The sequence below is a fragment of the Euprymna scolopes genome, chromosome 10, assembly GCF_053919585.1.
Source record: "Euprymna scolopes isolate OS-2025 chromosome 10, ASM5391958v1, whole genome shotgun sequence".
NCBI lineage: Eukaryota > Metazoa > Mollusca > Cephalopoda > Sepiida > Sepiolidae > Euprymna > Euprymna scolopes.
Genome location: NC_136491.1, coordinates 94,024,653 through 94,046,742, shown reverse-complemented (window position 1 = coordinate 94,046,742; position 22,090 = coordinate 94,024,653). Strand labels below are relative to the sequence as shown.

Genomic DNA, 22,090 nt, shown 5'->3' with positions numbered 1-22,090 from the left:
AACAAAGGTTAGGAAGAACAAATGACAAAAAGACCACTTTACATTCGGCAGAGTACTAAAAGTAACTATTTCACCTACAAAGTGATATACATGACATTAGTCCAACTACTAGCATGCAGTTACTGTTCTAGAAGAGTACAACAGCATAAATATTGTTCAAGCTATTCTGATGGGCAATATTAGTACAAAAACAGATTGGGAAGCAGAGCTTAATTCCCAAAAAAAAAAAAAAAAAAAGAATACAAAGGACAAAATCAAATCTTTGACTAGTCACTGGTTAAAATGAACTGAATCTAAAATCTACTTTCAAGTTGATTGATAAAATTACAAAGTCCTAAGGGGTCCTACCATACCAAAGTGGCACTAACCCTAAGTAGGTTGAGAAGAAGTTTTGTGGAACTATGAAATTCACAAGCAGTTCCCAGTCATATTTATATCCCCCCGTGAAGGGAGTTGATGACGTTAGGTTTTTGCATTGTGTCCTCTTACATGCCTGTATTATTCCTGGTATTGCCAAATGGTCACCCATCTAGTACTAACCATGCTTAACATTGCCTAACTTCGGTGATCTAATGAAAACCAGCATGTCAGTGTGATCCTAGGCAAATAATTACCAGGATTTGTCTTTCGTAGAATTTCCTATAATTAGTTGCCATCTTAATAGTTTTTATCTTACTACAAAGGCGATGGGATGAATTAAATTATGTTTCGTGACTACTTTTAGAATATGATGTAGCATTTCTTAATGAAAAGCAAATTTGCTGCATGGAAGATGAGGGATTTCTGAATCAAGTGAGATGGCTAACTTTAGGTTAATGGGTTTCAGAGATCAGAAGTGCCTAGCTACTAGAACTTTGATAAATTGGGCAGTTATTACATTTATAATTAAGTTGGTTTGAGATCAAAATTGACAATGCCTTCTTTTACCAATAATTACTATATCTTCTATATACTACAGAGAATAAAAGCGTTAGATGACCAAAATCCAGGTTTCATTAGAAAAAAATAAATAAAAAACAGTACAATTTTTTTTCCTTCTGGAAAACATTTCACTAATGTTGACGTCAGACAAATTGGAGGTGAAGAAAGAGGAAATAAAAAAAAATTTCTGTTATGCAAGTAAATAGTTATTCGTACTTCATTTATGTCAATTTACAAGAAATTTTTATCTTACATACAAACTATATCAAAAGGGTAATTTTGTAATAAATTTGTATTTTTGGAAAGAAAAGTTTTAAAAAAATAAAATTAATCTTTGTCAAAGTTGCATATCAACAAATTTTCTTGATCGGTTAGGTTTTTGATTAATGCCGACAAACAGTATCTACTGCAAAGAGTTTGCATATGAATGACCAACAGAAGTTATTTTATCCATATAGCTGGGGAGAAATTGCGGTTTCATACCTTTCCCAATAGTGTTAGTGTACATAAATGGCCATAATAGATCCGATGGGATTTAAAGTTGGCATCATTCATTCCATGAGCAAGTGGTGGTGTCCATTAGACCAATCATGATATGAAAATGATGCGCAAAAACAAGACAGAACTGTCCACAAAAATTCATTGCAAAAGAAGAATTGATAAGAAATGATAGGCATTTGCCTTCACTTTTACACACAACATATTTAAGGTTTTATGCTCATTTCTATTGATGAAAATGTATCGTGCTGATTTAGTTACATAATGGATTCTTCCGATAAATACGTAATTTAACTGCAATCCACTCAAGGAGTCTAGTAGCAGAACAGTTTGCTGACACGGTATATACTCGTCAAAGATTCATTTTAGATCATCAGTTTAAATAGAAATTGAGCCATTTTGGGATCCTTTTATCTGCTAGGCTGTAGCATTAGTCCTAAATAGTTCTATAAGGTTCACTCTCCCAGGCCTTGCTTCCCTCTTTGGAAAAGAGTTTATCATTAACTACTTGAGGCACCACTCACAAAGAAATGCAGACAAGGCTGCCAAGGTAATATTTTAGAGGTCAGATGCTCCAATTCTGAGGAGTTGGCTTATTCACTCCACCTTCCGGCTTCGTGCCATTTATTTCTACAGTGAGAAGGAAGTAGATACTGAGTCAAGTAGCAGCTACATTGACAGCATTATCTCATTGTAATATAATGCTATTCTTTTCAACAAATGGTTTATCTTTTTTATTCATGCCCCTTAAAGGATATAATAGAAAACATTAGAAATCTGTAAAAATATTAATCAATTGCCAACAAAATCTAAAATTATGGATATCAAAACAATGAATATTCACAAAATACACTTATTTAATCTGTATATTTAGCAATGAAAACATTCCAAACATAAGCACAATAAACAGTTCTTAAGCAAATGCGTAGATACATCTTTATAAAAAAAAAAAAAAAAAAGTATCTGCAGTTAGGAATGTTGGAATGTACTCAATGCTGTTGCAGAATCAAAGCCATATTAAATATGGAGGAAAATTGATATCAGCATTCTTGAAAGTCTTGTTCATTTTTGCAACTATTAAACAAAATCTCTATCATATAAGAATCATATTTTTATCAATAAAATTTTATTCTTAACAAAAATAGGACTAAAAATAGAGTGTGACATTTTTTTTATTTTAATTTCTTAATTTTTTTTTTAAAGTGTCTAAAAGGATATCAGCTTAAATGAGAATGACACAGTCACAAAATTCAGATAACTTACTTGAGTTTTGCTGCATAATCCAATTCGATTGCACATCTTTCTTTTAAAAAATGTGAATATTTTTCACACGCTTCAATTCCTCGTAACGTATGTCCTGATATATTATCATACTGGTCCTAAAATTGCAAAAAAGAAAAGGGGTTATTTGAAATTAAAATTGAATATAAAACTGTTTATAAAACAATATTTTTTAGAGCAGATTCATAGATTTTTCTTTAATTTTTAAAGAATTAATGATCTAAAGAAGAATAGAGAACTTGAAAATAGTTTTTTCTAATTGGATACTTTAGAATCCTATGAATTGGATATTTTGGGAATCCTACAACTAACTTTTGACTCTATAACTCTTAGTTTTGAAAACTGTTTAAGAGTTAAAAACTATTCATTTTTCTTTTACTTTCAATAGAAATTGCCCCTACATCACATTTTTAGAAGTTGTGTTTTGTTCAAGATAATTATTCAAAACAGAATCAAAGTAAAATTAATGATTTTATTTAAGATAAATTAAGCAACAATTCTGCAAGATAAATCACTTTAACATTAATTGCCAAAATGCGATATGAAATCAGGCTTGTGAGGTAATAAGAATCTCGGAAAACCAACAAATCCAATTTCAGTGGATATAAGAATGTAAGAACTTTAGCATTGTCAAACTTAATCTTTCAAGTAAATTCTTACTAGTTGAAAATGTTTAAAAACTATTGTTATAAAATCCAGTTCCCCCCCCCCCAGTTTTAGTAGTTACACTTTACATCAGTAACCATCCAAAAATCTGTAATATATGAATTCTAAAAAGACAACCATCACCATCACCTAATGACATATGAACTATTTTTTTTTTTTTTTTTTTTTAGCTATCAACAGATTCAGGCATCTATTTTCCCAGACTCCAACAATACAGAAGATTTAGGAATTGGACTCTTAAGAATGCTAAGAATCTGATATATTTTTGTTTAGTGTCAATATTGAAAGACTTAAATAATTAAAGACTGATATTTCGGAATCGTAAGAGTTCGAGTACGACCATGAAACTAAAGACTCTACAACCTTTGTCTTTAAGATAACTATGTTGTTTCAAATAGTTTAACCTAATCGTTTTGCATTTTATCTTCTATTCATTTATTTCTTCTCCCAACTTTGTTTTTATTTTAATTTTTTTTAAATTTGTTACAGTTTTCTATATTTAAATGCGCACAATATCAACTTTTTTCTGATTGTAATCAAATTAAATACTCAATATTGTTACACATACATAAACGCAAAAGCAGAAAGAAAATGTACAACAGGGAGCCCGTTTCTTTCTCCAATGTGATTTCAAAGATAAGAATTTGAATGTTTTTAAACAGCAATAAAATTTTAAGGTCAGAGGATCATTGATCATTTTTGATTTACAGAAAACATGCCTAATTGATACCCAGAATTGTCTCAAAGATAACACAATAATGAAAAAAACAAATTGATTCTTGATTATTAATAAACCATGGTTATTATCATGAGATTGGTCTACCAATGCGATTACATCATCAAAAGAAGACTCCAAAATATTACAAACAAGAAGTCCCTCTAAGATAAAGCGATGATTGGAACAGTGGATTTATTGTCTAGAGAAATAGTTTTACAAATACTTTTAAAACTTAACACAAACCAATTCATGCACTACTTTTTCATGGAGATGCTGAAGTAGATTCATTTGCATCAAAAATTGCACCCATTTCAACATGAATTCTGTAATGAAGAATAAGATTTTGACATTCCAGACTGATATTCAGCTAAAGGAGCCCACAGTTCATAGACAGTTTTGTAACTTAAAGAAAAATACCTCAGCATGAGGAAATGGGTTCTCTTCTTGACTGCACCATTTAGCTACACTTATGTAAATCAGCATCCTCTACACACAAAGATTATGATGTTCAAATACTATTCCACTATGATAATCATTTGGAAATGTTTGCAATGGGTCTGATCAATTTATAAGAGTAAGGAAAAGAAAATATACAGTTGTATTATGTAATATGGGTTTGTGTAGTTATACAAGGTACACAAACATATATTGTACATATATAGAATTTAATATATTTATGAATATGTTTGACACTTTTATAGTAGGCAAATCATTTTGACTGTCATTTTATAAGTAGAGCATATGCTGAAAGTGTATTTCTGTTCAAAAAATGTTATGGAACTTAAGAACCTTGGAGTTCAATTTGCTGTCAAAGATCAGTACAAACACAAATTGGATGCGTATCAACTCTTTCCATTTAATTTCTTGTTAGTTGTGTCCAAAAATATGATCTTTAATATTGTAATCATGAATAGCTGGAGACCACCAAGACAGATCGAAAACTGCAGTATAAGCTGAATTCATGTGAGGTGTCATCCCAATTAGAGATAGAATTGACCTCTCTAGGGCAATAGACAACACAAGTATTAACATATTTGTATTTAATAATGACCTCTGCCAAAGAGGTTATGTATTCAGTCAAAGTAGTCACTATGTGTACAGTCTAACATCAACATCACATGAATAATCCTTAAACATGGTTAAAATATCAATCACTAGCTAACTGATATCATTTTGGGATATCTATGTCAGGGAAACATAAAAATCAGTTTAGGCTACCACTTCAGTTCTGTTCATGGGAACTTACTACTTGACCAATACTGTAGCCAATGAAGTCCTGCATTTTATATTATAGTAGCAGGACCCATATACCAGTGTTGCCCAGTAGAAGTACAACAAAGCCAGGACAGATTTAGTAAAGAAACCCCTCCCTGAAAACAAATTCAACTACAGTTGCAAGCACTAGTGTCATGGCCCAAATGAAATCATCTGGCTTCCACTGTCAGGCATTGTCTGGCAGTAGCAGCTAGCAGAAGCCGCTGATTGTCGTTAGCACTGGATGTTACTGGCAAGTAGTGTTGGTTTGGGGGAGATTACTTGCGAATATTGGTGTGTACTGGTAGGCACTGGCTACCTTTGCAACTGGCAGTCACTTGCGCTCATGATCAGTGTCAGCATTCATTGGACTGCTCCAAACTGAAATCATCTAACTCTCAGGCATTGTTATGCACTGACATCCACTGACTGTCTGTGGCAGACAGTGATGGTCATTTGCGGTTAGTGCTGTTTTGAAATATTTACTTGTATTTACTGGTAGATACTGGCTGCCTTTCCAAGTGTCATTGTCTGTTCCTGACATTCAGTATTAACCTCCATTGGGCTGCTGAAATAAAATAGTCTTCAATGGTGAGCACTAATGGTCATTGGTGTTTTTAGGCGGTGACTTGCATTTGGTCATTGTCAGTCACTATCGATCATGACCAATGTCAAGCACCATTTGACACTTTGAAATGAAATGGTCTGTCTTTAATATTTGTGCAGTCATCTATTGTATGCTACTTTAATCCAGTGGTGGGCACTGTTGGACAGTGGTGGGCACTGTTGGACAGTGGCAGTCATCACTATGATTGACAGTGATTTTCAGGTGATTACTGTCACTATTTGGCAATGGCTGGCACTGATGTTTCAAGTCAATTACTGAATTTAGGTGGTAACTGCTGTTTTCACGTTGGTTAATTCACTGTTGTTTAGTCGCTTACTGATATGTACATAATGTGAACCAGAAAGTTCATTAGTACTAAATGTAAAAAAATATCGTATGAAATTGTTAAGTTAAAATGTAGAGTATGATTAAATCATGCAGTGTGTAAATGAAAGCTTTTTGCACGATGACTTTGAATTTATGTGTGAAAAAAAAAAAAATTCAAATTAAAAGCAGGAAATTCAGGATAAGAAATATTTGGTTAAATAAATCAAAATTGACATTCTGGTCATGTTCAAAATCTGTAGAAGTGCTTCTCTCCTTTGTTCTGAAACAGACTACTAGCACATAATTCAAACTAAAAAATTATTTGTGATTTGAAATGTAAACAACTCGGTATCAGTATATAAAATTATAAATTGAAAATGCATAGGATTAAAGTGTGTAAGTAAAATTTTTGCTTGACTAATTATAGATGTAGAGGAAAAAGTTGAAATAGAAGTAGGCAAGTGCAAATAAGAAATGTTTTGTCTAAACCAATTAAAATCAACACTGCTAAGTTTATTTTATCCATTGGGTTCTTAACGAAAGTGCATCTGGTTAGGTTCAAAATCTGTAGAAGCACCTATCTCTTTTGTACCGAAAAGTAGTATGTGTACATAAGTCGAACCTGGAAATTATTAAGGACTGTAAATCTAAACAAATTGGTATTGTTTTGTAAAATTTTAGATGAAAATGCACAGGATTAAATTTTGCGTGACTAATTATAGATGTATGAAAAAGTTGAAAGAGAAGTAGGAAACTGAGAATAAAGATTGCTTGTTTGGTTAAACAAATGGAAATCGACACTGCAAAGTTTATTTTTACATCAGATCAGCTTAACGAAAGTAGATATGGTTAGGTTCAAAAGCAGTAAAAGCATCTGTCGCCTTTGTACCAAAATTGACTGTGTACATAAGTTGAACCATAAAATTTTAATGGACTGTAAATGTAAAAAAATAAAAAAAAATTTTTAAATCGGTATTATAATAAAATATGTGAAAATGCATCGTAGGAATAAATTATGCAGTTTGTAAATCAAGGCCTTTGCGCAGGTAATTATAGGAATATATATTAAAAATTTTTTTTTTTTTTTTTTTTTTTAAATTAAAAAGGTGAAAAAGCACCAGGAAAGTTCCAATAAAAATTATTTCTTTGATTAAATAAATCTAAGACAACACAGTTACGTTTCAGTATCCGTCGGGGCAGGCTAACAAAAGTAGATCTGGTTAAGTTAAAAATCCATAGAATCACATGGCTGTTTTGTATTAAAAAGGATACTGTGTAAAAAAAACAGAACTTAAGTGTTCACAACTGTAAATGTAAACAATTGGGCAAAGTCACATGTTTGTATCAAGAAATACATGCACTAAATATGTAAACATTGGTTACAGTTATCCAATACAACCGATAATGTCAAGGTTTTGAACCATATTAAATAACTGTAGGTAATGTTTATATATTTAAAATGTGTATTTCTCAATATCTTAACTCTAAAAGATATTTTATATAATATTTAACAAAAACAAAAAAAATTTTAATGCCTACACAGAAATTTTTCTTGCAATAAAGTCATGGCATGATTTAGTGAGTTTGTGCTGTTAAAACTAACCGATCTAGAATTGTTCCTACTTTTGTTGGCGAGAAGAGAAAATTAGTGAGTGAACAGCGTGTTACCACCAATGTTTTGTGTAATGTGACTCTCTGAGGAAAAAAAAAAAAAATGTAAGATTTTATGATAACGGATGAAAACAAGTGACAATATGTGCAAAACCTACAGCAGATATTGATTAGTAGTCCGAATATATTAAATTTAGGGAATATTCCAGCCCTGACACCACCACCTTCCGATTTTTTTCTTATGAACACCTCATAAAATTAAGGTAAAAACTAAAGGAACTGCATTTTTAGCTATATTTGAATAAAGGATTTTTTTAAATTTTTTTTTTTTTTTTTTTTTTTACTACAGAGGATTGGTTTTGGTCTAGAAATAAGAAATCTGTGCACCATGATACTCTTCTTTTGAATCATAGCTGTATTAGAAAATTTGCAATTTTGGAGGCAAAAAATAATCCTCTTGGGCCTAAATTTCACTCTAGTATGTTTTCAAAGGTAAAGAATCCAACATCATAGTGATAAAGACACTAAATAAAAACAAAGACCTCGTTCTGACCAATTCATATGCTGCTGTGGCACTTTAAGAGATCGTTCAGCCCTCCAAAAGCAGAGCAACAAAAAGGGTAACTTTTCCTGCAACTTTTGGATTTTTTAAATAAAATAGGATGAAACTTTCATAAAATCAAAAAATCTCTCTTGGTATTACAACTATTATGGTGTATTTAAACCCCAAAATTTGGATTTTTCAAAAATGTTTTGGTTTAAGAAAATTGTGATACTTGAACAGACTAGCATAATCTCCTTGAGTAGTAAAACAAAACAAAGCTTTGCTGAAAACATAGGTCAGAATGTTAACTGAGAGCTTACAGACCAGCAAATTTGCTGGTATTTCAGAGTTTCCCCACTGTATAGGGAGGACAGGAGGACCCCACCTTAGTCGGAAAATTTGTCTAACTTTTAAAAGACTCCAAACAAATTTAAAACAATTCCTCTTGGTCTAAATAGCTCAAAACCATTTCTTTACCCCCTCCCCAGGAGGTTATGGACCTCAAATAGGTGTCCGAAAAATGTGTCTCCATTCTCCATCTTCGAAACCCATGTGGAAAACCCTGTATTTACAGAAATTTTGGCTTTGTTAGCTTAAACACCAGGAGAATTTTGACGGTTCAACGTTATATATGCATCATTGTGAAATATGTAAACCAATATGTACAAAAATCATCAGAAGTAAGTAGTCAAAGTACTTTCAACATCTATCAAAGTAGTTATGGGTTTTGTTCTTTTCCTCATCTGTGATGAAATATTTTCTCCCATTTTACAATATATTTGGTGTCGCAATCTTCATGATTACTTTGTTCAATGGAATCCATCCCTTATCTGTATGAGGCTAATGAAATTGAGCTGATGGTCCATGTGGATGCAAGAATTTGCAAGTGAAGCCTTGTTCATCTTTATTCATAGCATCAATCAATGCCAGCCACCAAAACCTTTCAAAGATGCAAATGATGTAGTTGTTCCATTTGAGAGACTAGTATCTCATTCTGTTGGGCTGGCATTGCCAGGAAGGAATAATCAAAGATTCTTGTGTCGATATTTAATTTGCTTGGATTGTGTATTGGGATGTTGCAACAAAGTGATGACAACTTCTAGTGCTAGGGTTGATATCACCGAACTGGTAGGCATCAAAATGGTCCATCTTCACAGGACTCTACAGACAAATTTACCTTTTAACTTTTGACAACTAAATACTTTTGTTTACTAGCCAAACAGAAAATTTACTTGCCAAAACTGAGGAAAAGTTATTTCACTTATGAATAAAGCAATAATTCTAGGTCAAGTTTTGGTTTATTTTCGAATTCTCTAAGATACAGATGAAATTTATGGGAGGAAATTCAGAAATTTCAAAAACAATTACATTCAGTGGTACTCTTAACTGGAAAATATCACTCAGAATAATTCCAACCACTGACAAATGTTTAAAACTCATCAGTTTCAATATTATCAAACTTGAAACAACAGCCTCAGAAAAACATTACATTCATTTCAACTGTTACCTGACAAGGATGTCCCCACTTTAACATTTGCTCAATTTTAATAGCCAATAATATGTTACTCTAGATCTTTTTTGTTTTCAAACAGTACTGGTTTGTCCTCACTCTTTCATTCTAAGCACTATTTACAATTTTAACTTGTTCCAATCATTTATTATGGTTCAATGAAAAAAAATGTATGGATTTGGCAATTTTCTCATGTTTTCCATATTTCAATGGCCCGAAATGACCAATTTCACAAAAAGTATAGGATATGAGTCAAAAATGGCAAAATTTATCAAATTTGTTATTTTTACAATATTTGGACCTTAAATACATTAAAAAATTGTTGGCAATCAAGATTTAAAGATAGTTTGTTAAAAAGCCCCTATGCAAGCCATGAATTATCATTTAAAAGTCAAAAAATGGACACTTGTCCAAAAACATTGATATAATGGTATATGCCTAAACACTCATACAACACGGATTTGTTGAAATATTGTCAAGTATGTAATTTGCCAGGCAAAAAGTGTTTTTTCCAGATTTCTTCTTAGCAGGTTTCCGATACTATTTTTTTACCATTTGTGGTCAATAGGATAAAATTTTTTTAAAAAAGGCTATTTTAGGTGACAAGTTTTCAACCCCTGATTTAAAACGGTTTTCAGTTTTCGTGATGTTTCTCAGACACAATTTGGGCAGAGTGCAACCAGTACCTTATAATGGTCTTAAAAAAAAAAAAAAAAAAAAAAAAAATGAACCCAAGTAAAAACTTAGTTACTGGTATTTTATGCTCAATACAGCAGTATGTGGCAAGTGACAAAATGTTGAATTTTTTTGCAATTTTTTCTCATTTTTTTTTTTTTTTTATATATATAACTTGTGTTAACTTTTTTGCCACCAGCAATACATCTGGATCCTCATTTGATGAATAACTGTCTGATCAGGCTACAAGAAACTATCTAATTTAAAAGTAAATACTTTCCAAGAATTTGACATTTGTTACTTTTTCTGAATTTTCTGAAAACTATCGAAAATGTAAAAAGAAAAAAACATTTTTTCTGAAATCCTAAATTAAAAATCTGGTGCATACAAAAGTTGCCTATCCATATAAGGAACAATTTCTATGTCAGATTTTAAATTTTGGTCTTCAGAAAGTATTTGTTTTTTTTTGTTTGTTTGTTTTGGGTTTTTTTGTTTTGTTTACATGGAGGTTTTGCCAAAAAGTGCCCAAAATTGAGTATTCCCATATCTTGGGCTTTTATATAATTTTTTCAATTTTCAGATTTTGTATTGAAATGCTCAAATTTAAATTTCCCATTGAATTTTGACCCAGAAATATGTGTAATATGTAGTATATCATGTCTGTTCAAAAAATCAGCAAATTTTTGTTCCAAGATTTAACCAAGATTTTGAAATGTGTTGTAGGCATATCCCTGTACCTGAAGACTATTTTTAGTTGAATATTTTTGGTTATTATTAAACAGGAACTGCATAAGGAAATCATTGCAAGTCTCTTCAGAAAAAAATAGACTGATAAAAAACACAAGCAAAAAACTTGCAAAATGCCCAAATTCTGACCAGCATAGCTTCATCCTTCAAAAACTTAAACATGACTTGGAATAAAATCGTTATTTCATACACAATATATATATATATATATATATATATATATATATATATATAAACACACACACACACACACAGCATGTGGTGAGATCTGAAATAACAAAATTCAATAGTAAAGCGAGTTCCAAAGAGTTCAAATTTTGTGTTTTTATTCTACTACAAGGAGATCGCACTAGTCTGTTGCAAATATCACAATTTTCTTAAACCGAGAAATTTTTGAAAAATTCCAAATTTCGAGATTTAAATACACCAGAATAGTAGTAATGCCAAAAGATTTTTTGATTTTGTGAAAGTTTAATCCTATTTTATTTCCAAAATTCAAAAATTGTTTCGGGAAAAGCAACACAGTTATCATTTTTGTTGCTCTGCTTTGGATGGCCAAACGACCTCTTAAAAAGTGGCGCGGCAGCACACAAATTGATCAAAATGAGGTCTTTCCTTTCATTTGGTACCTTTCTAACTATGATTTTTTAATTCTTTACCTTTGAAAATATACTTGAGTGAAATTTAGGCCCAAGAAGATTACTTCTAGCCCCAACGTCTTTGTTCCAAAGTAGGTTGTCATGATGCACAGATTTCTTATTTCTGAAATCAACCCTCTGAAAGAAATGAGTTCCTTTATTCAAATATAGCTGAAAATGCAGATTTCTTAGATTTTACCTAAATTTTACGAGGTATTTATAAGAAAAACATTTGAGAAGGGTGGTGTCAGGGCTGGAATGTCCTTTATATGTGGCGTCTGCGTTGCAAAATTATAACCTTTTTTTTCCACAAACAGGAATAATTTTTCCTGTTTTATTATACATAGAGATAACTTAGAAAAGTTTGGTCATAGTTGAAATTGACAAAATTTTTTTTTTTTTTTTTTTTAAATCTAATATATGAATCTGATGCTCTTTGATAACCATAGCCACCATTCAGTGATCACTCTTTTGGAAGTTATTTTTTCATGACATAACTTTGGAAATACTTACAATATAGAGAAATAAGGCCCAGATAAATCTTTGGCTAATTCTTACATAGGGAGGCAAAGGTATAGTCTCACAACTGACATGTTCTTGTTAACATACAAATATTTTCATGAGAAAATTTAGGGGAAATAATAAATGAAATATTTAATTTAAAAAATTTAACTATAAAAGTTATTTTTAGAATGATTCCTTAAAAAAAAAGCATACTATTAGCCTTAAATCATTTAAATTATAGTGAAAAGTACCTGGCAAAGCAATAACATGTTTTATACGATGATCACGATCATGGTAATTTAAAATTGTCACCTAAACATCTGTTTAATCAAACATTTTCACATCGCGATGAGAAGTACGAGTATATCATAACGAGTGCATTGACAAAGATTGAAATTATGTTGGAAAATAAACGTGTGAAAGTAAAATGCTTTTCTCATGATTCGCTTAAATATATCCATATATCAATATCTGCATCATAAATATGAACATTAAATTGATAAGTTGATAGCTGAGAAAAAAAAAAAAAAATCAAAACAAAAAACACAAACATCTGGAACCAGTTCAGCTTTAGCAATCATCAAAAGAAAAACATGAAATCAAAATATTTGAATCAGAAAAGAATAAACACCGCCATAAAATATTGATCTAACTTCATGTTTTGGCTAAATGACAACCTTCCTGCCATTTTCCCCCTTTCCATAGTTTTTGAAATATTGTTTTCATACAAAAATACTTCCATCAGCTATGATTAAGCATTCATTTAGATCAAAATATTTGCAACAGGACAAAACCAGAGGAAAAAAGGTAAAGATTGGAGGAAAAATATTAAGTCTAATGATTCCCAGAGAATGGGGAGGGGGGGGGGGTACTACTGTCCAATGACTAATGTTGGAGATTCAAGGATGTTTTGTATAGAGTCAGAAGACAAGTGATTTAATGTTTATAAATTAGCCTAACACTCTGAAAGAATCAGAAAGTAATTTTTGTTCTGGTCTTGAGGGTTTTTTTTGTTTGTTTTTTTTTAAATCAGACTCCAGAGTTACAAGTCTGACTCCACATTTGTCAAATATCAGTTAGATTCAACACAGAAAAGCAAAGTATGTAAATATAAGAAAATTAGTCAACTATTTTCTTTTAATAAGTTTAAAGGATTTTTAGTATACAAATCAATGTTGGCAACCTGATTTTTTTTTTTCCAGCTATCAAATCACTTACCTTAAAAGATCTAAGCAAACTGGACGGAAAGCAATGTGAAACTTAATAGGTTTCAGACATTTTCTTTATTTCATAATCTAAAAGTAGTAATCTCTTTGCATAAACTTCTAAGTGAATAAGATGAAGGAATAGCAAAGATACCCATGCTTCGCTCGGGTACTCGAACGTACAGCAAAGTCCCAACCTTAACCTTAAAAAATGGTATGCAAGAGTATATATACAGAGGCTATGACCTTGACCTTCTTGGAAAATGGTGTGCACCATCCCTAGATGGGGAACCATCATGCCAGGTTTGGTTATGACGGTCCAGTAGTGTGGGATGTAGGAGAGTTGTACACAGACACACACGCACGCTACTACTTTATATATGTAAAGATTAGTATTAGATCTTCCTAATTTCAGTAATAAATATTACAAGATGTATTATATTTACACATACAATTTAGAACATTTAGTTCTAAAGTTTGATTATCAAACAAGTTTCAAATTTCTAACATTTTAATCCATGTACAAATTTTATTTGCGAGCTTCATTCAAAATTACTGTCATTCATTATCAAAATTCAAATCTAACTTCAAAAATCCAAATCAGAGAAAAAGAAACGAAACAGCGAACATTGTATTAAAATTAACCATAAATTATTCTCGTTTCAGATGGTTTGGACATGTACTAAGGACAAACATTGACACATTCATAAAACTTTCTTTGCATTATTAGTAGTCATCAGGAAGCAATTGAGAAGGCCAATGATGAAATAGGAAAACACCCTGCATAAAGATCTCTGTATATCTCGAATCAGTCTCTAAAAAAGTTACTCAAAATCGTTAACAAAGAGCGTGTTGTGGTTTATTTATACTCCTAAACCAAATGAAAATCTTAATTTTCACATGTGCACCTATCCTATCAAAGGAGATTTTCCCCAAGCTGCTCATCTTTAGAATTCCCTGACTGCTCCCAAGCACACTTACATGCACAAATTTAAATGTAATGTGAACAAACTCGCTGCTAAACTCTCCACCCAAGTTGCACCCTATAAATCTGATCCTTATCCCAGTAGCAATATGCCTCGTTTGAAGTGAATAAATTTTAAATAAAAATAAATGAAGTAAATATACTTATTTAAAGAGGACTTGCAATGATGTTCGATAATCCTTGAACAAAAGAAACATGAACGTTTGAGAAGATGTAAAAAAGCAAAAAGTCTGGGAAGCCTTAGACAAAATGGTGTTATCAGCTGAAATGTAATTTGATTTCAACTACAACATTACTTGCCACAGGTAACAATTGTAAACATAAACCAAGAATAAAGTGTTTAATAGTAATTACTGGTAGCAGAAATGTAAAGAAACAGGAAAACCCACATCATGCATGTGATAATAGTTATTATAAACACACACACACACTACTCTTTTCCTCAATAAAGTGATAAGGATTGTTTCCACAATTCTTGAATGCTCATTATTGGAAACTATCCAACTTCTGATCAGAAAAGGTCATACTGAACTCAGAACAAAAACAACTCAGACACAGGAAGGAAAGGCAAATGAGATTTCTACTGGCAGCACTTAGAAAAAGTCAATTTGAAAAGGAAACTAAGGAGAAAGTTCAAGAAGAGTTTTGTTTCTAAGAGAGGTATTTTATTTCTTTCTGGTCTCCTCGTAGTTATTTTCTGCAAGCAGTGTCCAAATATCTAAATTTAATCCATAAAATTTTTAGCTGTTTGAAAACTAAACTTTTTTCCTCCTGAATATTTATTTACAAGAATTGTTCCCAAAAAAAAAAAAAAAAAAAAAAAAAAAAGTTTCCTTTTTTTTAACTAAAAAAAAAAAAAATTGAAGAGCTATGAAGACGGGAGCGGTACCATTACAAGGAGACCTTTTGTGCTTCAGAATTTATTCTTTTATATAGTCACTAACATTCTCTATTCACTTTTGCCAGGAATTCAGTGACACATCTTTGCTTTTGAATCTCACACCGTGAATATCCGCAACAGAGAGATGAAACTTTCATGAATGTGAACGCATAAGTTCAGTTATCCAAACAATGCAATTTGCAATCTTTCTGATCCATTCAAACAATTTTTTTTAAAAAATAGGCATTACTTTTGAAATACCCCTAGTATCAACAAAATTGCATTATGAATATCAAACAATTCATAAATCTTAATTCAAGATTGGAAAATATTTCATTTTTACATTGCTAATGTCAAACTGTAGTTTTAGTTAGCATTTAAATAAAATATTAACATTTAACAAATTGAGAGGACAAAGCAGTAATTATAAAAAATGAAATTCTTAGCACTACACAGACTTCAGTGGGTTTTTTTTTACTAAAAAGAAAAGAAAAAAAATCAATGGAAAATATGTAAACAAAAATAATACTGCCATTGAAGCATTATTATGGGTTATACCACCATAGAAAAGTAAATTTATAAAGTGACAACCTGGATGAAAATTTGTGCACCAAGATGTTTATTCATATTACATTTAAATTTTTGCACCTTTATATAGTTGTGGAAACCCGCTCAGGAAGAGAATTTCAAAGAAAACCATCAAAAAAAAGCTATCAGAGTTGTAAATCTTCCAGCATCTAGAAACCTCTACAGTGAAAGGGGGAAATACTACTGCTAGTCAGTGGATTGGAAGCATTTCCATTGAGGAGGAAGTATAAGTGTGGATTGTCCTCTCACTCGGTTGCTATTTTTTGACTGCTTCAGATGCGACTCTCTCCATCCCTTTTCATGTGTATTGTTCACTCAAAGAGGTTTTAATAGCAGTCAAAAAATTGCAATCCAAAATAAAACAGTCCAAAATAAAAACAATGTAACTAATAATTTATCCTCTAAATGTCAGACAAATTATATATACTGTAAAAAAAAAAAAATTTTAAATCACAAATAATTTATCTACAATAGCAAAGTTTTAAGAAAATTTTATAGCAAATAGTTATCACAAGATGCAAATGGGCAGTGAATAAGGTATGACTGTGACAAATCTAATCTGTTAGAAAATCTACCCATCGGTAATCGCAGTAAAGTATATAAGCAAATTGAGAGTAACACTACTCCGGCAGGTTATTGAAAGGCTCAAAGTATATTTGGGAAATAGTAAATTCTTACCAAGTGTTTAAAACAGTCTTCATTTGAAGACAATATATTTAATTTCATAAATTATCTATATAACTATGTATCAGAAACGAGTCTAGTCCAGTCTGCTAAACCGGGTAAATATAGCAAAATTCACTGGTGATATCGGGGTTATTTCTGTGGTTATTTTGATAAGATTTTAAAGTAAGCAAACTTTCATCGTTTCTCTTTATAAATGTGCAATTATTCCTGTTGTGTCAATGATATATACATATATTTATCACACACACATATTATATATATATACATATATTATATAAAAAAACAGATTACTCTAAATTAAGTTACAATTTTCAATTAAGGTTTGTTTTTTTTATTTTACATAAAAATGTACCGTAATGCATATAAAAAAATGGTCTCTTCATAAAAAGGTCACTCATTAATACAGTGGCTTAACATAAGGTATAAGATTTAATGAATGAAATCTCATAAAATTCACTACGTCTGTCTCCATTTTTTTCAAACTGTATTTCCTGAAATGGAAGGTCGCAGAGCAGCACAAGGCAACTCAAATGACTGCATTTTTTATGGATCTATTTTTTTTACGATTTTTACTTGGTTAAAATAGTTGCTAATTGGTCAAAATTAAAAGAAATGACAGCAAGCGTAAGTGGACTTTAACTGCTCTACACATGCGCAAATATATATATATATATATATATATATATATATATATTAATTGTAAACATTATAAATCCCACCTCTTAAGCAACTTCTCACCCTTCTAATAATAACTATAACCCACCCCTAAAATCTAACACTAACGAATTACACACACCCTATTTACAACCTAAACTATATAGTCCCCCATTCATTTTAAAAGAACCCCTCCACAGAACCCCCACCTATTTATCCCACCATTTTTTAGCTACATCTCTCTTTACCAAACTCATTTTTGTACCCCCCCCCTTTGCCTTAATCACTCCTTATGTCATTATTTAAAGGTTCTCGCCCCATAGTCTCTTATTGGCTATTTCCATAATTAGGTCTCGATTTCTATTATTTCAATTACGTACTTATCACAATTGGTATCCTTCGACTTGCCTCTCGGTCTATTATCTACTTGTTAACAACTAATCATTTACTTACCTTCTATTTTAATTAATTATTTAATTTACCATCTACATATAACATATATAATACGCTTTTCTCTTATATTTACCTCTTACTAATTCTTTCAATAATAATTATCATATTTTTTAACACGAAGCTTATTTACATATTTTTCGTATTTGTGTTTGTACATATACTCAAGCACATGCTCCTCCCCCATTGATGTGTGTATTTTTTACATGTGTACTCATGTGTATGTATTTGTGTGTTTTTGTTATCTACTTACTATCTACATTTTATTAATAATTATATTAATTTTTATTATTTAATTAACTTACTGATATCCTTAGTTTTTTTACTTTATTAAATAAACCTATAACGTATAATTCACCTATTTACCCTTCTATTTCTCATTTCTTTCTTTCAACTTAACGCCCGACAATTCAAAAAACTATAAATAATAAATTAAAAACAAAAAATTAATTTTTTCAATCTCTCCCTGCCCAGCTAATTTATATATATATATATATGTATATATATGTGCACATATATATATATATATGTGTGTGTGCGTGTGTATGTGTGTGTGTTTGTATATGTATGTATATGTGTGTGTATGTATGTATTTATATGTGTGTATATATATATGTGTGTGTGTATATGTATGTATATATATGTATTTGTGTTTGTGCGTATCTTCTACATGTGTGTATATGTATGTGTTTTTTTATATATATTTGTATTTGGTTACGTATCTTCTACATGTATATTTGTGTGTGTGTTTTTCTGTGTGTATGTGTTTTATTCACTTATTATAAATATCTCCCTAATAATTTTATGAATTTTATTATTTGATTAACTTACTGATATTCTTACCTATTTCTATATTAGTAAAATAAACTTGTAACTTATAATTCATTAATTTATATTTTTCTCTTTCTCTCTTTCCTTCAACTACAACGCCTGAAAATTTAAAAATTATTTATAAAATATTTTTCAATTCCCCCCCCTCCCAGCTAATTTATATTTATATGTATATATATGTATGTATATGTATATGTATATATATATGTATGTGTAAGTGTTTGCATCTGGATGTATGTGTATTTGCATATATGTTTATATATGTATATATGCGTGTATTTTTACGTATCTGTGTAAGTGTACATATATATATATGTGTTTGTATATGTATGTTTGTGTATATATGTATATGTATATATATATATATATATATATATATATATATATGTATGTGTGATCACGCATGTGCTTTTCCCCCATTTACGTATGTGCATTTGCTGTACATATTTATGCGTGTGCTTATATTTGTGTGTTACTTATTAAAAAGGTTTTTTTTTTTATTATTTAAGTTACTTACTTAAGCTTTCACCTATTTTATTTTATTTCACTAAAATAAACCTGTAACGTATAATTTCTACCTGCCCGGCTAATTTATTTATATATATATTATATTTAATTATATATATCATTACACTATCAAAATAAACCTGTAAAGTATAATTCATTAACTTATTTTTCCTTTTCTTTTTCTTTCCATTTTATAAACAATAAATATCTTTCAATCTCTCCCCGCCCGGCTAAATTACTTTAAACCCCATTTTCAACCCGTTCCTTCACTAACATTAACTCTCCAACCTGTTGCCATGGTGATCCTTTAAATTAACTGTTACTTATGCCGTTATCAACAAAAGTAGCGTCTTTTAAGTTTAAACCGTTAAAAAACACATATATAAGAATTTACACATAATTAATATTTAATTATAAACCCCTCTCTTTTTTTAATACACTCCTACTACTTTAAACTCCAACGTCCTCTCCCCACCACTCCCCCTTCTTTTCTAACTCCCCTTTATCTACGATCTTTCCATTTTTATTTGACTTTATAACTTAGTCCATCTATGAATTCTGATGATGCTAGTTGGATTTTTCCTCTCTTTGAGGATTTTCCTCTAGTTGAAACAATTTGTAAACTCATTCTGGACTCACAGTAATAAATTTCCTATATATATATATATATATATATATATATATATATATATATATATATATATATATATATTTGCACGTTAATCATAGTTGATTTTTAGTTATTTCTTATCCAACTGACAATGGCTGATTTGGTAATGTCTCGGGCTGGAGTGCTATAAATTCTGGCTTCAGTTTCAACTGATGGAATCCTAGTCATACTTTTTTTTTTTTTTTTTTTTTAACTTTCAAAATCATGACTATATATTAGATACAATATAATATGAAATAATTGATAGAGAATTGACTATGATAATAAATACGAAATCTGCATAAATTAAAATGTATTTAAGCTTATGTTATGAACAGGCAAAAATACTAATACTAAATAAATTAAATGTTAAACTGCAGTAGTTTTTTTTTTTTTTTTTCATAACTTGATATAAAGAAAAATTTCTGAATTTGGAATGCTGAAGAAACAATGGTTATTAGACTGACTAGATGCATTTGGCGGTGAAGTTTAAGGAATATGATGCATCTGTGTTAGTTTTAAAGCCACTTGCTTGGAAATGTTTGCACAAGCTACTCTGCAAATTTATTATGAATGGATGAATCAGAATGATGATGACCATCTGATCATCCTTGAAGGATGATGGATGACACATGATTACGCAATCCCTAACCACTTCTCTTCTGAGTTAGCACTGTTTGATTCCAGTGGTAAGGAGAAGTCCAAGACGACTGGAAACAATGCAGAGATAAGTGGAGAGTACATAGAGCACCTAGTATTTCCAAATGGTCACCCATTTCAGTAACGACAAGGCTCAATCACAGGGTTCTACAAACAAATTTATTATTAGTTGACCTTTGACAACTAAATATTTTAGTTTACTAGCCAAATAGAAAAGTTACTAGCCAAACCCACATGATTTTTAGAATATGACATCTTCATTCTGTGACGAGTATGTACATCATAAAGATTTTTCCGTGCTTTTATTTTTTTATAATAAGTAATTCTAAATATATAACAAATTTTATGTTGATACTTGGAGGTATAAACATTCTGATTTCAGATATTTTTAAACAGCCTTTGTTTAAAAAAAAAAAAAAAGTATATTATTCTATTAATTTAAACGATCAAAGTTTAACTGTGTTTGTTTTATTAAAAAAAAAAAAAAAGTTGAAAAGATTTTTTCACTCAGTAGTGAGCTTCAGAAGATTGTCAATGAAATACAATCGCCAAAAGATAAGCGTTTCATTATTCCTAGTCTCCACTTTGAAAAAAATCACTCCCAAATGGGACTGTTTCACTCGCAATGTACAGCCCTGAATGATGCTTAACTTTGGTGATGTAACAGGAACTGATGCATCAACATGATTATGCTGTACATTGTAAGTTGTGAAATTGCATCCAAATAGAATCATACGAAATGAAAGGCAAAAGAATGTAAAATAGTGTCAAGCTCTAGTTGAGAATAGAGAATCATCAACTTATGAAGCATGATGGTCTTGAGAAGTCTGTTAAAGAGATGCAGCAGATTTCAGAAAGTGAAATGAAGGCGCTGCAAGACCAATAGAGATCAAAGTTATCTTCGATGCCAAAGTCAACACCAGTAGAACTGGAAGCTACTTGTGACTACTTGACATGAATAAAACAAGTCAATTCATCTCCAGTTCGAAAGCAACAAAAAGAAAAGGCACTCAGCGAATCTAATGAACATTTAAATAATACTAGCAAGTATGATGAAAAACAATCTCCAAACGGGGGTGGGGGGCTCTATGTTAAGATATCAACTTTTTTTTACATTGGACAAGTTTGGATACATTTCTATTCATTGAGTATCAAATTTTTAACTCCAACCAAAAAGGCAGAAATTATTTTTCATGGACTTTGTCAGAGAATATTGCACAGGTGTAATCAACATTTGTATATGACATTTTAATGTAATCTTTATTTCAAGTGATGGTAGGATTTGGAGTGAGCCAGATGTATTTATTGATAGCAGAAGCTTATAAAAACACTTGTCTGTAAATCGCTAAGAGAAGGAATAGCAAAAGGAAAATTAAATCTAACTAGAAAATGTGTTCTATCAGTTCAAATAAAAATGTATTCATTTCAAATTTTAATCTTCAAAATAAGTATTTGAGAAAAAAAAAATGTTATTTGGGATTCCTTCTGCATAA

General features: G+C 30.7%; 1 protein-coding gene across 8 annotated transcripts in view; it reads right to left on the bottom strand.

Moving 5' to 3' along the window:
* LOC145286143 (formin-binding protein 1-like) overlaps window positions 1-22,090 on the bottom strand; it is a 262,792-nt gene that overhangs the window by 170,175 nt on the left and 70,527 nt on the right. For all 8 annotated transcript variants that reach the window (XM_080134867.1, XM_080134871.1, XM_080134869.1 and 5 more), the window contains exon 2: window positions 2,683-2,798. In XM_080134867.1, the coding sequence (XP_079990993.1) occupies window positions 2,683-2,798 (116 nt within the window). The remainder of the gene's footprint in view (window positions 1-2,682; window positions 2,799-22,090) is intronic.